Source organism: Solanum dulcamara, chromosome 9, assembly GCF_947179165.1.
Source record: "Solanum dulcamara chromosome 9, daSolDulc1.2, whole genome shotgun sequence".
Lineage (NCBI taxonomy): Eukaryota > Viridiplantae > Streptophyta > Magnoliopsida > Solanales > Solanaceae > Solanum > Solanum dulcamara.
The window spans coordinates 2310801-2333365 of NC_077245.1; the positions used below are offsets into that span (position 1 = coordinate 2310801).

At 29.1% G+C, this 22565-nt stretch overlaps 1 protein-coding gene across 1 annotated transcript; it reads left to right on the top strand.

The window, feature by feature from the left end:
* The first annotated feature begins 14541 nt into the window (after positions 1-14541).
* LOC129904553 (transcription factor bHLH110) lies at positions 14542-19987 on the top strand. The gene is made up of 7 exons (XM_055980112.1): positions 14542-15094; positions 15403-15967; positions 16723-16851; positions 17236-17301; positions 18480-18545; positions 18952-19011; positions 19645-19987. Exons 1-7 carry the CDS (start codon positions 14910-14912, stop codon positions 19786-19788), a joined length of 1215 nt encoding a protein of 404 aa, XP_055836087.1. The 5' UTR covers positions 14542-14909; the 3' UTR covers positions 19789-19987.
* The last annotated feature ends 2578 nt before the right edge of the window (positions 19988-22565 follow it).

Consider the following 22565-nt stretch of genomic DNA (forward strand, 5'->3'; position numbering starts at 1 on the left):
CCTTTTCCATTTTAACAAATATTTGAACAAGGTATAACAAATATTTCCTTGTGGAATATTGGAACAAGGTATATAAGATCGTTTAGGAAACATGGTATGTTTTGTAATTTTACAATAAATTATTTGAAAAAAATAAGAGTTAAAGATAAAAAATCACATGAATTAAAGTATTTCAATTTTTTTAGTTTAATAGCTAAATTATAGGTGTACGATTTTTTTCCTCTGAGCTATCATTAAATATTTATCGAAACACATTTTAATAATTATTATTATTCAATTTTTCTATCTGAAATATTATCATTGCCCACTTAACAAAAACGAATAACTAACCATTGAAGTGTTTAGATAAATATTTGATATAAAACATCATACACTCAATAATTCAATTATATTATAAAATTTAAGATATTTTATAAATGTTTTTGACTCTGTTTGGGAAAAACAAAATAGAGAAAATAAAGAGAGAGAAGCTCCGTCAGACAGGGCGTATATTTTCCGGTTAGTGTTCGACAAGATTCTTGTTTTACGCATAAAGGTGAAACCAATTTGTCCTACATAGTCAATTATTTCGAAAATGATATTTTCTCCCCACTTTTTACTCTATTATTTTAGTACTATTTTATGTACAATTTTTGCATAAAAGTGGTTCTTATATGGACATGGATATCAATTTACAAACACGAAACAAAAGTTGTGTCCTTATTGATAGAATTATATTTTTATCTAACGACTTGAACATACATAATATATGAGAGTTGCATGTTGAAAATATAATTAAATAAATAAAAATATATTTTTTAACAATTTGAGCTTATAAAAAATGTATTAAAAATATAATTAAATAAATAAAAATATATTTGTATTCACATGTTTCTATTAAGAAGTTCCGAATTCTTAATTTAATATAGAACATTTGGTACTGTGACTTATCACTAGCGTGTGACTTTTCGAAGATATATTAATTGGAAAATAATTAAGATGCACCACTTATATATACAAGTTGCCTTTCTTTAATTGATTTTTCAAATTTATCTTTTCCAATCTCAACTGTGTCAATGGCATAAATGGAAAAAAAATTGAATGGCAAGCTGAATCATTATATTTGGTCAATGATCAATTGTTCTTAAAAAGAATATTGAGTTAATTATATATAGTTCCTAACTTCATTATACTTATATAACAATAATTAAATAAAGCATGATTACTTTGTAGCTGAGTGCTGTTAATGATATGATATTCAACAATTGCATAAACGATGAGTATAAATATAAAAAAGTAACCTTCCAAATTTGACAACTATGCACTTTGAAAGCATATAAATTCATACATCTGTTTTTTCTTTTAGTTTTAAAAAAAAATTACGATCGAACAACAATTTAGTTATGTAATATTAAGTATACCTGATGTCTAGATGAAGTATATTAAAAGAAAAAGGATACAATCACTTTCCAACAAATTAAAATCATTATCATCAACAACAAACTCAATGTAATTCTACAAGTGAAGTTTAAAACGGATAGTATGCACTCAAATCTTATTTGTACCGCGAAAAAATAGAGATGTTATTTCTTATAGATCTTCGGCTCAAAAAAAATAAAAATAAAAAGTCTTAGCAACAAGCATGTGTGATCAATATATAATTTTATTGTATACATTTATTATATATCGAATGTACAACCAACAACATAATGATATTTACAAACTATTACAATCAGTTGGTTGGCTAAAAACATGAAGATCCGTGACACTTAATAATGAATGATTAACTACTTTGAAAAATTAGACACCGTTAATGCCATTGATTGGTTGAAAGAAAATTAGCCAAAAGCTTACCCGTTGAATATGCCAATCAATTTAACTATAGTTTTAATCCCCAAAGTATTCAAAATGTTTGACCTAAATTATGCAAAACGAACATATTATCTTGTCCAAAAAGATGTGCTTTTTTCTTCAATATGTCAAAAGAATCAATGCACATTTATAGTTGGTTAATCAAAGATAAAATTCCTTCTAGTCTTTTTGCTTAGTTAATTAAGGGGAAACCAATTAGATATATGAGTAATAAGTCAATGGCATGATGAGAAAAAGTAGAAAACAATGATGCATGGGAGTCTTGTGTTTCAATAGTGCGTCGGCAGTTATATTAAAAAGGGATATTATGCTAGTACAATAGTTAGATATATAAAAAAAATGTCACAATGAATTATACCATATAGTACTAAAATGCTTTATAACGAGCATGATGTATATTATACTATATAATATAATAGAATATAATCATATCTACTAGGCCACGAGTCAACAACTAAACTTGCTTTTTAGATCCACATGAAAGATACTCATAATTTAAAATTTGTCCAAATCTAGGATTCCAAAACGTATGGCTTATTGGGCTGACACTCACGCATGCTCTCATTTTTTTGAGTGTGATTTGACATTCCTTACATTCTATTTTTGTCGATAGAATAATTAAAATTAATGTACATAAAATTTTCAAAGCGTTTGAGGTAAGTTTATCACATAATTTATATCGTAGTAGTTATTTTTACCTTTTAGACTAGATTGGTATGTTAGCTCGAGTCTCACCTTTCTATCTCTGATACTCATTTTTGGCTTGTAGGCAGTTCAAATATTGCGATACATGATCAATAATGTCATTTTTCATCTTTCTCAACCAAAAGAATTGCTTCAAGTCCTGATATATATTTGTGTCTTGAGATGTACCAAATATTATGAGTTGTGGACGTCAATTTTCGAGTATGTGTCCTCAAATCACTCATATTTGACACACAAATTCTACTTTTGAATCGCACAATTCCATCCATCACTAATCGCGACTCAAATACCATATTTTTTTTAAAAAAAAAAATCCTTTCCGTCAGTGGCGGACCCAGGAATTTTATGAAGGGGGTTCAAAAAAAATTAAACACGCTAATCAGAAAAAAAAATGTGCTTATTCGGATTCGAACCCGCGAGTTGAGACAAGCTAAGGCAAAATATTGAACCTCATTTGCCACTGAGCTAGTCCTTTGGCTTATGCTCAGGGGGTTCAATGTTAAATATATACACATAAATTAAAATTTTTATCATATATATACAGTGTAATTTTTTAACGAAGGGGACTCGGATGAACCCCGTCAACTACACGTGGGTCCGCCCCTGTTCCGTCCCTACCACATTTAACTATATTTTGACTCAATCTCTATTTCATGCTTTCACTAAGGTTAAATAACTATTTTTTGCCTCTCGACAAATCAACTTTGTAACCTTATAGTTCAAATGAGATTTTTTTTTTGAGACATCAGTGTTTCAACCAACTTATATGTATCACAACCAAATTATAACTTAGTATTCTATGATGTTTAATCCTTTGTAACGGCATTTTTGCAAATTGAGTGAACGTGGAAGGTTTCATTAAAGAAAAAAGAGAAAATGTAAAAGTTGCTTGAGGAAATTTATTATTATCTTCTCTATTTTTTTTTTTTTGGAGCTTGAGGAACTAATTAAGATCTTAAAAGAATTAATTAAGAAAGAAAATTTATAAATCTTGTCCTAATAATAATGGACTGGGAATTGGACCAGATCAGATAACATTCCTTTTGTCTAAAAAGTGGGCTTAATTGGGCCTTGAGATTTGCTAAATTTGGGAGTCTATGGATTTATTCGGAGTCTAAAAGTGACAAGAAAGAACGTTAATGAGCTGTAGTATTTCCCCGGCCCATGTTTTTTGCTTCAGTGCACTACCACTAGCATTAAATGGGCTCTATTATACACGATATTGTCATGGAGTTTCACTCGTAGAAATTGAAATTTCAGGATAGTGAAGTAAATTACAAAGCTGAAAAGTACCTAACTAGTCCACTCAGAACTTATCTAGGATTTCATGAAGATGGCGAGTGCATTATTACGAAAAAGTAGATGTACGATATAAATTTGATTGCTTTGATCTTTAGATTCTCATCATTAAACTTAAAGCAAATTTCTTTTAGCAATTTTCAATGTAACAGACTTGAAAGTTTGAAATATTAAAGCAATATATATATATATATATATATATATATTAATTAAAATGCCAAAACTGCTACCAATAATCATTTAGGGAGGTATTACCCAATTTTAGAAAGAAAAAAAAGAGATCGATTTAAGATTTAAGTTTCTAACCTCACTTAGAGAGGTGCACCCAATCATCATTATATTATATGATACTTCGAGCATGGATTCACACATATATATTTAAGCATTTTTAAAAAAAATATAACTCTATTATATATGACCTAGAGAGAGAAGCACGGTTTCACGTAAATCCAAAAAAATAATCTAAATACACCTTTGAGTCCACTCTTACCATATTGTACAAGTCAGCTTATACAACATATTATTAATCTAGTAAATATCTATTACCTTATAAGTAATGTATGCATGTATTAGATATTAGGGGAGCCAAATAGGGTCTAGGGGTTCATCCAAATCTTTTTCGATAAAAGTTACATTATTTATATATGATTAAAATTATTTTTTATGTATATATAGTTGATGTTGAACCCTTTCAATGAAAATTCTTACTCTGTTCAACAAAATATAATCGTCCAAACATCATAGTACCTTAGTGCGTGCAATATGCTATGTATCGCTGCAACTGGAAAACCAATCCACAGAGAGCAACAGTATGTCTCCGCAGGATTTAAGGCTTTTGACACCACTAGACAATTTTTTTTTAATTTTTTTTTTTACCCCCCATTTTGGAGGATTTATAGTGTTTCCACACTTCCCCTCCAGTGTGACTCGAACCCAGGACCTACCGACCACTAGACAATTCTTGTAGTTGACATGTTTTTTTTTTTTACCCCTTCCTTGCAAGAATCACTTCTTCAAAACTATGGCAATCTCTTTAATTTTTCTCTTCTTATATGTATCGTTTTGAAATCATTTACTTTGTGTAAACTTCACAAAATTAGTCCAGGAAAATGGCCCGTCCAATCCGTTCAAATTTAGGTGACTATACTAATCCGTCCATTTATAAATTTAACTCATTTTGTCCTACTCAAATCAACGCATTTAAAAGTTGGATTGATTTGAATTAAACATATAGTTCAATAAAAACCTCGTCAAAATATTTAAAGAAAAACCTCGATCTCTTATATTTAGTGTGTTATATATACTACTAAGATATATAATAAAGAGAAATTAAACAGAAGTTTTTATTTAGTTTTGTTTGATAATAAATATAAGAAGACAAAGATTTTAAAACTTCGAAAAAATTTGGGTGGTTTGGGCCGTTGGGTAATGACGCATTGTTAATCTCATCTTGATCTAACCTATCTCAGTCCAAGCATATTGACTTGTCCGTATTTTTAAATTAATTCTGTTTAGTCGGTTCAAATTCTATTCAATCTATTCATTTTACATGCATATATTAAAAAGCACTGATGAGTGATGACTACAATTTTTTTTATTTGAACAGATTTCCACTCGACACCTAAAAATTTCCTTGATAATAAACGTGCATTTTATTAGTAGAAAATATTCTTGGTCAAGGACATGGACATGACATTTTGTCAAGATCTGGCTCTACTATTATTGCTATATAATATCTTTGCCTTTGTTATATAGAGCCTGGTGAAAACAGAAATTAACATAACGAAATAAAATTATTTGTATGGGATAAGAGTACATAGTTAACCAAGATGTGCAAGTCGGGCCCTAACACTTGCGATGTGAAACATCGATCATGACGAGAATGGACTTCTTCGTAACATAATAAAAATATAATTGAGGAAAAAGGATCATTAATCCTATCATGATACAATCATATATAAGTATTTTGAATGACGATAGCTAGTCCTTTTTGTTAAATTGAATCGAATCTTATATATTAATTAGGAAACAACAAAAATTACTTATTTTCTGAGATTCCATTATCCCTGTTTTAATCAACATGATTATACTCTTTATCTATTGCATTTTATTGAAATTGAGATAATACCATAGAAGTTAAAATATCACACACTAAATATAATATCTTTTATATTTTGAATAGTATAGTTAGACTCATGAGAAATAAATTTTGATAGTTTATAATATTGGATACAGAAAGCAAGAAGAAACAAGACCCTACTATTGGATTTCATTGCTCTTTCAATTAAAGAATTGTGAAAGGCAAATATTCTCCAGACTTCAATGCTTTGTCTTCTTCTCAAGACACCTCCTTTAAATCCTACAACTTTAGACCTCCTTTTAAGGGCTCTTTTTTCCAAATCTGTGTAACTTTGAGTTCCATAATTTAATCCTTTCACAAAAGTTGTCTTCAAATATTATACACACTTGTAACTGTGACCCAAAACAAAAGTAATGGTTTTTGGGTCAAAGTGTTATTCTTTTTCACCTAGATACACCACACCAACATATATATCTTTCTTTATAAGGATCCAAAAAAGTGAAAAAGAAAAAAACATATAGGGTGTGTTTGATAGGAAGGACAATATTTTTCACGGACAACATTTTTTCTTGAAAAGTAAGTGATTTTATTTGTTATTTTTCATTGTTTGGTGAGCAAGTAAAAAATATTATCTGAAAAACATCTATATATCATTTAGGCAAACCTTGTGGAGGTAAGGGCATATGGGTGTGAAAGTAGCCAAGTAGGGATTATATTGGAGGAGACAACCGACGTGGAATGCCATTTATAAAATTTGTTTTTCGTATTTCTATCGGGGAAGTCATTTTCTTGATCTTTAAGAAACTTGTTTTTTAAGAAAAAATATTTACTTTCTAGAAATTTGACCAATCAAAAATGAAAAAAATTGGAAACCAAACATACCCGTATACTGCCTAGCATGGAGTAAGAAGTAAACATAATTTATTTTTTTGTGACCATATTGTAAATCTTGAATCCTATTCATAGCAGCAAATCAAAATCAGGTAACTTTGCTATGTTTAGACAGTTTTCACACAATTATTTATGTAAAATTTATTAGTAAAGATACATTATGATAATGATAGTGCTAATTAATTAGTAGTACTAAATGTTGTACCAAAAAAATGATTTTGACCTCGAAGTTGACTGATTATAATTATTTGCAAACAATTAAAGAAGTGTTTTTATTATGTGATGGTGATATGGAACCCTAAAGTTATCAATGATGACAAATTGCTTTTAAAGAAATAATATAATATATGTATATACTTACATATTCTTAAGAAGTTTTAATTTATTTATTTATTTGAAAACAAAAGCACAAGAAATACAATTTTAATTAATGGTTACTAACTAAAATAGGATATATTTGTGTTTTGAGTGTGTGACAGTAGATATACGGTACTCAGAGAGGAATATTCGATTTCTTTATCTTATTTTATTTCTATTCAACATTATAAATGATTATCTTATATTAAATTGTGGATCAATGTCATATGACTTTTTAATCAATCAAACAATTAAATATTGTTTCAGAAAAATGCACTTACTTTGAATGAAAGGCCATACATTTTTTGTACTCAATAATTAGGCACTCGTGGGGACCAAAGGGTATGTGTGGAGTTCACTACTTGAATTTTCTATTGTTTACTTTTACATGTCTAAAGGAATATAAGTACAAAGACTCATCTTCTTTAATTTGGGATGTTAATTTATTGTACTCTTTCTTGAAAGTTAGTTGTTTCAACTTTTCAAATTATGTACTCTAGTTAACTTTTTAAAAAAAATTTAGGTGTTCAATAAACACATTTTTGGTAGGGTATATATCTTCATATTAAGTTATATCTTGATAATAGTTTTGAGATTATAGTTTGTGTACTAATTAATTTCATCTGAAAGGTGAGGTACGTAAAATTAGATTTTAGACCTAACTCACATCTCAAAAGCTAGCTCAAAGGGAGGAGGATTAAGTCCAAGCCTTATAAGGAGTCTACACATCTTGTTAACCACCAATGTGAGACTTTTATCATTCTTACAAGACCAAGTTTGATTGGGTAAAATTGGATATCTAGCATTAAGTTTGAGATTTGTTTGATTGAAAGCATAAATTATACCTTCAACCAAACAAAGTAAAAATTTAATCTCAAACTTTAAATCCCGAATATTCTATCTTATCTGACCCTAAAAGTGTCTAAGTGAAAAAATAAGACAAATACGACTCAAGATCTGATACTAATTGATTAATTAATCTCCTAATAAGATAGCATATTTGGATTAAGTATTCAATTTTAAGAAGATAGGGGAGCTAAAATTATTTACAATTTGCTCAATTTCGAGGTAATGAAAAGTGACAAGTTAAAGAGTGGATCTCAAAACCATCATTGAAAAGCTAAGGTTTAATCAAACGTTTGGTAGTAAAAGAGAAATAGTGGAAGGGAAATCTGAAGCAGAGAAAACAGCTTTCTTTTTTATTGAATCAATATTTATTTTGGAAGATAGTGATTAGTTAGATTAAAGATTATGAAAAGGTGACAATTGCCAGTAAAATAAAAAACGTAATTATTAAATCAAGCAGAAACCTACTTATAACTATTACCATCAAAATGCTCTTTTTCTTTAAAGAACAACAAAGTAACGCACGCACGCATTTTCGTCATGTTGTTATCTCTTTTGTGTGAAATAGTGAAGGGGCAGATATAGAGGCTAAGGAGGGGTTTAAACATAAGATTAGACATTGACTTATTGATTGAAGGGTTCAAAATTCATCTTGAGTATTGATGGCAAAGTGAGCCCATATTTTGGTAACTCACCCAATTCGCTCATATTTTAATGGGTTGGGTGAGTGATTTTTTAGATGGATTAAATATGAGTTTAACCCATAAAAATATGGGTATTCATGAATAAAATATGGCTAAACTATGAACTAGCCAAATGGGTTGAGTTTTCAACTTTTATTCACTCAAAATTCATGATATCACCAGAAATGTTGTAATTTCCCTTCCTTTTTATTTTCTTCATTAATTCTAATTATTCTCATTTATAATTTTAAAAAAAATTAAAGAATTTTAAAAATAAAAAATTAAAAATAAAAATTAAAAAGGCGAAGTCTTTAGCCCTTGGAGTGGGTCTCGATTCGAAAGTTGGGTTCTGAATTGGGAGTCGGGATCGAATCCCAAATCAAATATCGAGATCGGATTTCTGAACCGTCATCGAGGTCGGGTGTCGGAGTCAAATTCCGATTTGAAAGTTGGATCTAGGGTTGGGTGTCGGGATCGGGTTCGAATTCAAATGTTGGGTCTCGATTGAGAGTTAGATGTCGGGATCAAATCCCGATTAAGATGTCGGGTCCCGAGTCGGGGATGGGGTCAGTCCTATTTCGAAAGTCGGGGGTCGGATCCTGATTTGAAAGTCAGGTCTTGGATCTGATTCAGAGTCGTGTCTCGATTTAGAAGTGGGGTCCTTTATCGGGTGTCAGATTTAATTTTAGGCTACAATAAAATTAAATAAAATATTTTCAACATTTTTCATCCAAAAAAGGATTATAATATTTTCTCCATATTGAATTATAAAGTAGAGTACTATTTACTCATTAAAATATTGGTAAGTATGGGTAAATTACTATTTTACCCAACCCATTTATATAAAATATGGACGAATTAAATTATTTTCCATTTTATGTTGATCCATTTTCAACCCGTCCAAATTTGATCCAACCTGCCCATTTGCCATCAATAATTTTGAGATTCTAATTTTAAATCTCAAGCACTATACTAGCGCAAAGTGAATAATATCACCTGTTACAATTTTTTTCTTGAGCTAGTTTAGCCTAACATGATTATCTAATATCGGAGTTAAATTAAGATATTAATGATTTCTGATTCTTTTCTGTCTTTTTAGTTTAGATTCTCATATATATTATTCAAGCTTTATTTAGGTTTAGTTTATGAAAATTGCTAGATTGTTCCACATTGATTGAGGGAATATGATATTTTCTTTTCATATGATTTTACTCAATTTTTATTATATTTGATCTAACTTTTAGAATTGAATTAGACCTAAAATATTAATTTTCTACGCAATACGTTAATGGTTTTGTTAAATTCAAGACCAAGAGAGTTAAATTATTTTGGAAGAAGATGAGAGAGCTCTTTCACTGGTATTGAGGACATAATATATATATATAGAAATAGTATATATGTGTATATGGGGAATACTGTTGAAAGGGTAAAAGCAAAAAGGGAAATTGGGATAAAAGCAAATATGAATTTGCCCATACTCTGATAATCTCACATTCTCCCATCTTAACTTTTTCCTCCCATTTGAACTTTGTGGGACCTTTTCTTTTTAATTATTATTTTATTCAATTTAATTTATTTGTCTGGTTTTAATTTAATACAAAATTTAAAAAAATCATAAATTTTTTAAAATTTTGTGATTTTAAACTGATAATATATAAAATATACTAAAATATTCTTTAATCTTATATCTTAAACATGTCATATATATATATAAAAGTTAGAATTAAAATAAGATAAATAAATTAAAATAGAAAGATAATATATTGTGATTTATATCTTTGATGGAATATTAACAGCCTAATCATACTTTATTTTTATGTATGTTAGTAATAATTAATTAGTAAAAGTTTAAACTCTGGCTACTTTATATCATCTTACTCGAGAAAAAACATATCTTAATTTGATCAGTAGACACAAAGAAACAAAATCCTCAGTTTAAGAGAATAAAAAGAACTACAACCCTGGCCCCAAACCCCAAATTCTTATAATATATAATACTACAGTTTACAATGTTCCTTCTTGAAGTTTCAGAAAAGATACATAAACCAATATATATAAATATATATATGCTGGAAAATGGATCTTAATACATACGACAGGCTTTAATGTAACATATTGCACATGCAAATTTTTTTTTGGTTATCTAAGTCAATTTAATCTAATAGTGTAAAAGTATTATATACAATAATGCTGGTGAACAAAACTTGAAACTATATTATTAATTATTATACCTTGCTAGGTGTGTATCTGTATATGAATAAAATTGACGTATCAATACAATTGTTTAATACGCAATACAAAAAAAATTAAAATTTGAATGCCTCCCAAAATTAAGTGCATAGAGATCGAATAGCAGCATTTGTGTCTGATGATAACAAGAAGAATCAAATACTTCCTCAAATAGATATTGAAAAAGGTGAAGAAAGGGAATAATTCTCTAAAAAAAATAAAATCGCAGAGGAATAAGACCTACAACGTTATGTTATAAATCAAATTAAATACGAGAGCTCAATCCAAAAGACTAATTTAATAGATGGAAAAGCCTATTTAGATTTTATTTATTGCATTCATTTACATTAAGATTTAAACACTTATTTAGCTGTAATATGTTTTACTTATTAAGATTTTGAACAAAATTTTAATATCATTAAGAAGTATATTTTGTTTAGATAATTTTCACCACTACTCTATCCACAGTAACCAGATACCATCACTATCATTATTGGTGTCAATCACCTTTACCATCATAACCACCATAGGCAACCACCTCAGCAACAAATCACTATTGTCAGTCGCTTCCATATTTATCATCTCTATCATTATAATTTGTATTAACCATTGCCACTATCATTATCGTCTTCACCATCATTAGCACTATTGTGATTAATCCCTAATACTAATCACCTCCATCATCACAACTAGCATCGTCGCCAACTACAAACAACACATCGTCAACCACCACACATTCTTTTGTCACTACCATCAACTACTTACATCAACCAACTTTACCATCACCATTATCACTCGCCAACCGCCATTATCATGTGATCAATTACTACACAACACCAACCATGTCCACCATCACTATTAGGAATCACCAACACCGATCATTACCACCATCACTAGCGACATAAATATTTTTATTTTTTAATCAAATAATAATTTTATTTTATTAAAATTATACAATTTTCTAATATTTAACTACTTTTTTAGTTTAAGATAAATAAATTATGCACATTCAGATGTTTAAAAGCAGTCAGTCTTAGTCATTTAGTATTCAAATCCCGAGACGACATCTTAATCATGCAGATGTGCATTAAGATTCAGACTTCTTAATCTTAATAAAAATAAATAAATGTTGTGTATAAAATACTTTACCATTTCTCTTTTTGACCGATATATAAAAGACAATTGACACATAACAATATATCATCTTCGCTAGAGAATTAATAACTTTGTTTGCCACGATTGACACCGTACGTACCCCTCTAAGATTCAGGCCTCCACTTCTGTCACAAACCATCATGCGCGTATCAATTGACTCTTATATCATTGTTATAAACCAAACATGAAAACCCAACTCAAAAAAAGATAATGGACAATTGACAAATAACAAGTTAAGTTATGTTCTATTAATTATATATATCTCTATAGAAAACTTTTTGGGATGACACACTTTTAATATGGAATAAAGATAATATAATGATTTTTAGTATCCCTTCCGCTTATAAAAATCTGAAACTTTCATGCTTTTGAAAATAATATTAGATAATATAGAAGAATAATTTTTTTAAAAATAAAAATACTAGAATGATGATGTCATGGATAGGTCAAATTGACATCATTATAAATTCGTAGTCACATAGCGTGGTATGTCCCATGGGGGGCTACTTCTCCTGGGAAAAAAAGTAGTACATTTTTTAGCAAATGGAAGTATGCAAAGTATATGATGGCTTTTCTCCAATATTATTATTGGTCCCCTCCCCATTTCCTCTTTATAATTTGTTTCATTAGCCTTCTCTTTATTTTTTGTTCATTCTTCTTGGGTTTATACAAACGTATTCATTCTTCTTCATCAATCTATTTTATTACGTACACGTTGTTTTCATACACTTGAGACCTAGCTGTGGCTCTCATTTAGTTCTACTCTGGAACGTAATCAAAAACATTTTATCAGTTTGTCCTTGTACTATTTTGAACCTATGCATCTTTTCATCCGAAAAGGATCTTGTTATAATTGAGTGGATATATTATGTATATGCAATATAAATTAAAGTCCTTAACTGTATGTTTCTAGTTCCATGAAAATTACATTTTACTTCTTTAAATTGTTGAATCCTATGTGGTACAATTAAATTTAGATTAATCGAGCCAGTAGTTTCTGAATATCACAGGAATAAATTAAATCAAGAAAAAAAGTGTATATACATAATCAAAATGTCGGTTTCACGACCCAATAAAGCCATGACACATTACGTTTGCTCACTAGCTACAAGAAATCTGTTATTTCTTGGAGTTGTTTTGGCCTATTAGGCATCATGGATGTCCCTCCGTCTATGTCATTATTAATCCAAAAGTATGTATACTATATGAACTTGTTAGGTGCATGACAAGTAATGTCAGCTTTGGCCAAATAGACCTCATGGATTTGTCCCTCGGGCTATCCATTATAACCCCCAAAGCACGCATAACATATGAATTTGTGCAATGTCAAGTAAAACTAATTATTTTCCTCTTTCATCCGATATGAGATTCACCTATACTGTCATGTGCACGTCTTCTATAAAACCTTGCCATCCTAAAAGCTAGTCTGTTAGTCCTTCTCTTTAACTCACTCTAGTCTGTCCGCCCTCCGTCGTTGGCCAGGTCACATTTGTATAGCTCCAAATTTCGGTTCTCACAAGACATATATACCTATATACTTATTTCCAACAGATTTAACAATATGTACATTATTATACATCGAGGCATTGGACCATCAATCTTGAACTTAGAGTTACTCTATCTACTACCTCATTATTACTATACAACTTTTAATTACAAAGAATTAAAATTGCTACATTTTTTTCCTTAAATGTATAGTACATCATGGACCACATGAATAATGGAAAGATAAACACATCCAATTTGGCCTTTCACAACATTTTTGTGTTGTGATTTTAATTTGAATATATATATATATATACCAACCAGAGAAGGGGAGTACTATTACAAAGACTTGTCAAGAAAACATGTGGGTATCAAAGAAAGAGAAATAACAATCAAAAGAAAGATGGCCCTTTGGCCTTTGTTATCATTTCTCCTCGCAGCACTTTTTTCATTTAAAGCCTTGGGATTGAAGGCAGCAGCACCAGGCATTTTTAATCATACCCTTAAGGAATTATAATCATCTCCCTGTAATTGCAGTGTACCCCTAAATACCTACCCTACCCCTCCACCAAAAATAATAAATAAATGTAATTATATAGGATGATGCCCTTGGAGACAAGAGTGGGAGACATGAAATTCGTTTTTTTTATATTGTGAATGTGCAAAAAAAAAGTTGGGCAGGAAAAGGAAAAAATAGTATACATTATAGTATACCTTATATACTCATTTTTGTTTTCTTTTAATATAACATTATTTCCTTTTTAGTCTGTTGTTCTGAGAAGAACGTAACGTCACCTTCTATAAGATTTAAAAATATTTTTTTAAAATATGTGTCCAAATAAATACTGCTATATAAAATGAAACGGAAAAGTATATATATATATATATATATATATATATATATATATATATATATATATATATATATATATATATATATATTATATTATGAGAGCTATAGCTAGGGGTTCTATCTCTTCTTGCTTGCTTGTTTGTTTTCTTTCTTTTCAAGATTGCTTTTAAATCCCTTTGAGACATTGAATGAGTAGAACAAGACTTATATGGTGAAAAAGTTGCTAAAAGTGAAGATGTCAAAATTTATGTATAATTTTTTTTGAGTTGAATATAGTATATAGTAGTAAAGAGGAGCTATAGCTTAAGGGTTTTTGAAGAGAGAAGAAGATAAGAAGGGGAAGGAGAAGAAACATGAGTATTAGTACTTTTTCTTTTTAATTATTCTTCATCTTGGGATTTTCAAGTGCCTTAAAAAAAAAAAAAAGCAAAGCACAAAAGCAAACTTCTCAAATTATTATTATTTTTGTTTAATTATGGAGCCTGCAAATCTCCATCACCACCACCAAAATCAACAATATCAATATCATCAGCTCCAATTTCAAGATCAATTTCCTCTTATTGGTATTTCTCCAAATTCCTCTTCATCTTCTAATAATTCTTGCTATGAAGTTTCAACAACAAACACTTGGACCCCATGTACTACTACTACTACTATCTTGTAAGTCCACTTTATTAGTCATATAGTGTTTGATATGAATGATTATATTTTGGCTACTTCCATTATATTATCATGATAAGTCTTGGAATATTTAGAATCTCTCTTCTCCTCCTATATCTTTTTTTCTTTTTTCTTTTGACATTCTTTTACTTGATTTGATGTGCAACAAATAGAAAGTAATTCCCTTAAATTCATTTTCCTTGGACCAATACTTACAATCTTGAAACTTTGATTAATTATTACTTTTCCTCAAAATCAATAGTGCTAGATAATTCTATCTAATCTTTTTTTTTTTTTTGCTTATTTAGGAACAGTCCTGGAAGTGGTCTTATTAATTCATATTCTAGTGGAGCCATCATCAATACTACAAATTCATCATCAAGTGATCCATTAAACCTAGTTTCTATGATGAATAGTACTACTCAAGATTTGGGGTTTCATCAATGGGCTAATAACATAAAGCAAGAATCTTCATTGGATAATTCATATCCAAGATTTACTCAAATGTTGAAAAGTCCATCAAGTATAGAAGAAAGAGAATTGAGTGATATGAATGCTAAGCTTTTGCTTGGTACACTTTCTAATAGTGGGATTCAACATTATCCTGGAGATAATAATAATCTTCTCTATTCTTCAAATTCTAGTAGTAGTAGTACTAATAGAGGGAGATTTAGTCAAATATATCCAACAATAAATGTTTCTAACTTGAATATAAATCAAGCAAATTCTTGTAGCTCTTTGAATATGAATTTACAGCCATTGGATCTCATTAATTCTACAAGATATGGAGGGAGTTTTAGCCAAACATATGGCTTAACAACAAATCATTTTCAACATTCATCAAGTGAAAGTCCAGTAAATAGCTCCAACAGTGTAAGTATTTCTATATTTGGTAATCATAAATAATAATATTTCATCATTTTTTGCGAATTATCTGGAGTTCAGTATTTGCCTCATTATGTGCGAATACTGAACTTTCGCAGATATTGATTAAATATTGAAAAAATTGTTTGAGTATATTAAGTGATACTTCAGTTAATTACATAACGTTTCAACTTTTTTCAAGTGAAATTTAAGTCGGGCCTATAAATTTAAACTTTATTTTTTTCGAGTTTCAACCAAATATTGCCCAAATGTACGTCGATTCTTCTTCTAACATATCACTGATTTTTTTAAAAAATACTTTACTTAATTATGCATGCATTTAATGTGTGCATTGCTCATACTATGTTACTAGCAAGTCGGGGTAAGCAATTTTAACCTAAGTTTAATAATATGGTTATTCATACTTGCATTTGAAGAATATCTAGATTCTAATTAGGGAATTACAAGATAATTTATCCAACAAATAATTTCATTTGATTCTCTAATTAGAGAATGGGGAAAGTTAGATTTTTTATTTTTTATTTATTTTTTGCTTTTTTTACTTTTATAATTATAAGCAAGAAAAGAGAAATCCTTTCTTTTCTCCTATTAAAGGCCACTTCAGCTTTATACGTTTATATATGTCTCTTTATCTCTTTTTATTTTTTCACTTTCCTCAGAAATGAGTCCTTCTTTTTGATTGATATGATTAAATGTGTAAAATTAACTTTAGTTTTTAAAATTTTTCTTTTTGAATGTTGAAGATATCAGCCTTTAGTAATGGAATGCCTGAAACTAAAAGGACAAGCAATACTTTGGAGCCAAATAAAGGGCCTCAAAATGCACCAAAGAAATCAAGAGTAGATTCACGCGCATCATGTCCACCCTTTAAGGTAATTTATAAAGAGACTAAGTTATATACATCGACGACGCAAAAAATAATTATATTAGACTATCAGTGAAATTTATAATCTTGAATATGATACAAAAATACACACGTTATCTGTAATAACAAGTTCATGTGACATAACAATGTAAATGTTACTTACACTAATTGGTGAATATAAGTAAAAGTCATTGTATTTAGTCTATTCTTTTATGTTATCAAATCACTTTTATTTTATGTTATTGTAGGTAAACTAAATTTTATGGTGAATTTTTTTTTTAATACTATCAATGCATATAAACGATAAACTAACATAGATCAAAAGAAGTAAACCAAACTTTTGATTGGTATTCAAAAGAATGATTTTGCTTTGTTGAAATATATAATGCAGGTGAGAAAGGAGAAATTAGGAGATAGAATAGCAGCTCTTCAACAATTGGTAGCACCTTTTGGCAAGGTATATATAGTATTTCAATTTGTTTTTTTTACTTTCAAAGAAAAGTCTCCTTTTTATTTTTTTATTTTTTTACTATTCTTTAATTTTAACTAGCCACATAACATGTTTAAGACCAAATTTTTTTTTTAGTATTCTACTGTATTGCTGTAACACTATGCAAAATTAAAGCACGTATATATCATGTCATAAACAATGAATTAAAATTTGGGTAATCTGATAATTTCCTTAAAAGAGAGTACTCAGCATATCTTAAATTGCTAGTGAAATTGATTTTTAGGCACCTTGCACTAATTTAACGTTTGGACCTAGAAAATACAATTAAAAAGAAGTGAGAGATGGGAAAATTATTTATTTGAGGACGAATCTTAAACCGACAACAATGACATTGTTGAAAAGAGAATAGTAGTAATTAAGTAAGCGAGTGTTCTCTACAGCTTAAATTAAACTTTTAGAGGACATCGATAATTATATATTTTAATATGATTTTAGAGCAAATAAAGATCCTGAGTTCAAATTTAATTGATAATAAATAAGATGAGATGGTTATACATTTCAGTAAAATGTTTTTAGAGTAACTTATACACTAATATTAGTAGTAATATAAAATTTTCACACTGTGCTAAAATATAGAAATTATGAAATTCTCAGAAGAAAAAGCAAGGTTGAATTAGATGGTTGTTTTGGCTTCAAAATATTCAAACATGGATAGCACGAATTTCATGGAATTGTGCAGTGAACAAAGTGCATGCTTAGGGTTTTTGTAAACCCGAGAAAAGCATTGTTCACAACGCACTATATTACTTAAAAGTTTTTTTCTCGTTAGGTGTTTGATATCCACACAATTAAAATATTTTTTATTGAATCAGACGTAAATTTGATCAATAATGTACATACATACTTAAAATCCTACTATTGGATTCATGTATTGCATAGTCTATTAATAAAGACGGTGCTTTCAACATGATATTTTTCAATCCCATAAATTCAAACCGAATTAAAACCTATAATTAAAATAAAAAAATATCTATCATTCCACCACGTTTATACGTTACTTAATGTTGCTAGGACCATACTATATTTGTATTATGTTTTTAGTTCTTTATTTAGAGAGACACGTAAGTATGTGTGGTGAAGTTTGATAAGTAAATTAAAATGTTTTGCATGTGAGAATGTTGCAGACAGACACAGCATCTGTACTAATGGAGGCTATTGGTTATATCAAATTCCTTCAAAACCAAGTTGAGGTACCTACATTTATCACCTTCCAAAACATTCGTCATACATACAACTCCAACTGTCTTATCTTTACCCTAATATAATCCTCTCCGTCCCATTTCATTTCATGTGAAGGTGTTACTGTTTGAAAAGTCGAGACAATTTTTTTTAGTTTCTCAAACATTTTTAGAAATATTTTGAATCATTACATATATTTACTAGTACAATAATACTTTTCATGTTGTTTTCGAATATGTAACTTTTATTTTAAAAATTATGAAAAATCTATACCAAAATTCATAGTTAAAATTATAAAAACTACCAGAAGACATACACGTGCATTTAGTTATTTGCTTCAAAATACATAATTTATTTTCACTAGCTAGGGTTTGGGAATTTTTTTGTTATTGATCATATTTCTCTTTCTTTCTGCAGACACTAAGTGTGCCATACATGAAATCTTCACGAAGCAAAGCCAGCAGACCGTTGCATGGAGTAAGATATACAACTTCATGCTTCTATTCTATATATACTACTCCCTTGTCTCGATATTCATGTGTGAAACTCGTCCCTTTTTAGTCAGTTGCAAAAGAATAATATTTTTCTATATTTAGTATAATAATTTAGCTTTAAATTTTCAATTTTCGATTTTACCCTTAATAACAAAAAAAAGATTTTTCATATGATCATTTAACTAATAGTTATTCTCTCAGATTTTTTCTTGAGTACAATTTTCTTCAGTTTTTTAGAAAATACTATTAGTTGAGTAATAATTCTGAGAAATTATCAACTCCAAAAATTTCTATAGCTTTGTCTTGGACCTCAAGACTCGAGTTTCAAAATATAACTTTTTTCTTAAATTTTGTGCTCAATTAAATACCTTCACATAAATTGAGATAAAAGAAACTAATATTATGTAGTACTCATCAAAGTGTTCATTTTCTTTCTTATATCAATTTAGGTCCCGCCTTTGTTATACCATGGTCTCGTCGTTCCGAAAGAAACTATGGACCGACAATCTTTCTCTTTATACGCTATATCTTGAAATTAGGCGTTAAAAAACAAAAAATATATATTTATATTGACAACGAACACGTCATTGATTGATAATAATTATGTTGTGTGTAGGGTGGTGGAGAGATGAATAGTGAAGAAACGAAAAAAGATCTTAGAAGCAGAGGTTTGTGTTTAGTGCCCTTGACATGTTTGACTTATGTAACTGATGGTGGAGGAGGAGTTTGGCCACCCCCTAATTTTACTGGAGGCACTTAAATTAGGAATTTGGCCACGTCATTTTCTTTCTGTAATTTTGTGATTTTTTGCTTTATTAATGGAGCAAACTTGGTCATTCTGAAAAAACAAAGATATATAACTGTTATTGTAGGATGGACCAAGTTTGATCCATTAATGGTTTGTTAGTTTATAACTTTACTTTTTCATATTATTAATTATTATGCTACTCTTTGATGCTTCCCGGTGTGATTTGTGTGCATGTTATTTAAATTCAAAGTAACTAAGATCCCAATTTAGCATCGTTGCAAAAAATCAGATTTTTTCTATGTAGTACTCTCTCTATTTCAATTTAAGTATTTTAATTTGACTGAGCATAAAATTTAAAAAAATAAAAAGAAATTTTTAAATATTGTGATCTTAAATTAAAAATGTATGTATAATCATTAAAATGTGTTGTCTTAAACTTGCAAAATAGAAAGAGGCACTCATATGGAGATAGACCAATAAGAAACTAAAGTAATTAATACACTTAGAATTGAGACGGAAGGACTAACAGTTACGAAAAGCAAGATCTTTAGATTTGAAATTTGAACTTTAGAGATTGATCAAAACATTAGAGGGTCTTAATCTTAAATATATAAGGAAGACTGACTAAAACTTAAATAGTATATCTAAAAACAGCTACATGTGTTTCTACCGGCCAAATAATGGGCTTGAAGTACAGGCCACATGGGCTTGGGCTCATCTCAGTGATTCCGCATAAATGTATATTTTATATATGGTACTGTATGATATAACCTATAAATATTTTATAAACTAGTTGATCAACTGTTTAGGTTCGTAATTATTCCTTAAGATTATTGATTAATCACTTCATCGCGGTTCTAGAGACAATTTTCCTAGTTAATGGATACTTGTATTTAGTGTTGCACTGAATTATGATTTTTATTAAGGGATATAAAAAAGCATAAATATATTGCGAGCTGGGATCAAACACACAATCTTAACAAAAATCCGTCACACCTTAACTAGTGTGTGGAATCTTCAACTTGTCTCAATAGGTGTTAAGACTTGTATATATAATTTGATTTATATATACAATATAATTTATTGATGAAGGAGTGTCAAGCAAGGGTAGCTTCGCCCCTGATTGTATTATATTTCGTATTGTTGTTATACCTATTCAAAGCCGTCAAAATTCTAATGGAAACACTAATTTTACATCATTCAAATACGTATGCGTTAAATGATTCTATATTCAACTCTTGCTTGACCGATATTAAATTCGATTGATTCCCTTGTTATCTTTGCTGAGAACGTACTCTTTCTTGGATTATTTTTAAGCAAGTAAAGCATTTTTTGGAATAAACAATTTGATCGACACTGACTTGAATAAAAAAATCTAAGTAAATTCAAATGGATCAAAGCTATTTTTTTTTTTAAAAAAATCCAACACATTGCTTGGCTAGTAATAAAAGCCGCCTTAGTTGAACTAGCCTTTTATTGGCTCATTGCCCATATTATTAAATGCATATTATTTTAATTGGTCCCTTGCCAGCTATTTTGCTTCAAGCTTATTTCATTTACTATTTACACCTTACAAGAATATAAAATAGGAAGTGTTATATATCATGCCCATTTGTATACTATATCATTATAGAAACTTCCTGTTATTATTAAGATAAAATAGAATATAAAGTTAATCACTTTAATTTTTAAAGTGTATTTAGAATCGTGTGTTTAAAATGAAACAGATGAAATAGTAGTTAACTTTCAAAATAATAAGATAGGATAAATAAAACACAAAATAGATATTTTTCCCCACATTCAAACCTTTTTCTTTTCATTTTTTTTTAAAAATTATTAGGCAAGGGCTCGACTTTCGAGCAATAACATTAAGGGAAAAAAATGATCCAGATTCTAGTATCTTAACATAGGGGCCCCACAAAGCAGTTTTGCAAAAAAGGGCCCGAATTTTGATAAATTGACAACAGAAGGTCCCTTATCCAGTGTAAGTACACGTGGCAGTTGCACGGAAGTTTTAATTTCGTCGGCCGGCATTGAGGTGAAGTGTCTATCAGTTAGCTTGATAATGACGTCCCTACTATGCAAACAAACCTGTATTCTATATGAATTGCCATAATTACCCTTCCATACTCTGATATTTTGTTTGCAACAAATCTAAAATTAATTTCGTCTCAATTATCAATGAGAAAAAATATATTTAACACACATATACCTAACACACACACTCAAAAAAAAAATTATCCAAAGCGTTTCATATATACCTAACTAACACTCAATTTTTTTTTATCCAAAGAGTTTTATAAACAAAATTAGAATAATAAAAAATAAAGAATTTAAAAAATTTAAAACTAGTTGATCTTTTATAATCAACACAAATAATAATACATATAAAATATAATAAAATTTTATATGAGATTGAACGAGAAGTCCAAATTGAAGTAGAAGACGACTGTTGAAATAATAAAGAACAAATATAGCTTATGCTAAGCAGATAATATATTTACATATAAATTTCTATATCTTTATACCTGATACCTGAAACTGTATTAGGTATCTAATCACCTCGCCACCAAAGCTTCAACATATTCTTTTTTCCCCATTATTTTTAAAGATATTAGAATATATTAAAATGAACACTGTATAGTTAGTTACATTGTATAGTTAGTTATGCTTGTACATAATTAGCTACCCAATACTGTTAGTTGAGTTTCTTAAGTCTGTTAGAGTGAGTCTAATTAACATTAGTTAGTTACAAATCACATGTATAAATAGAACCTCACTATGAATCA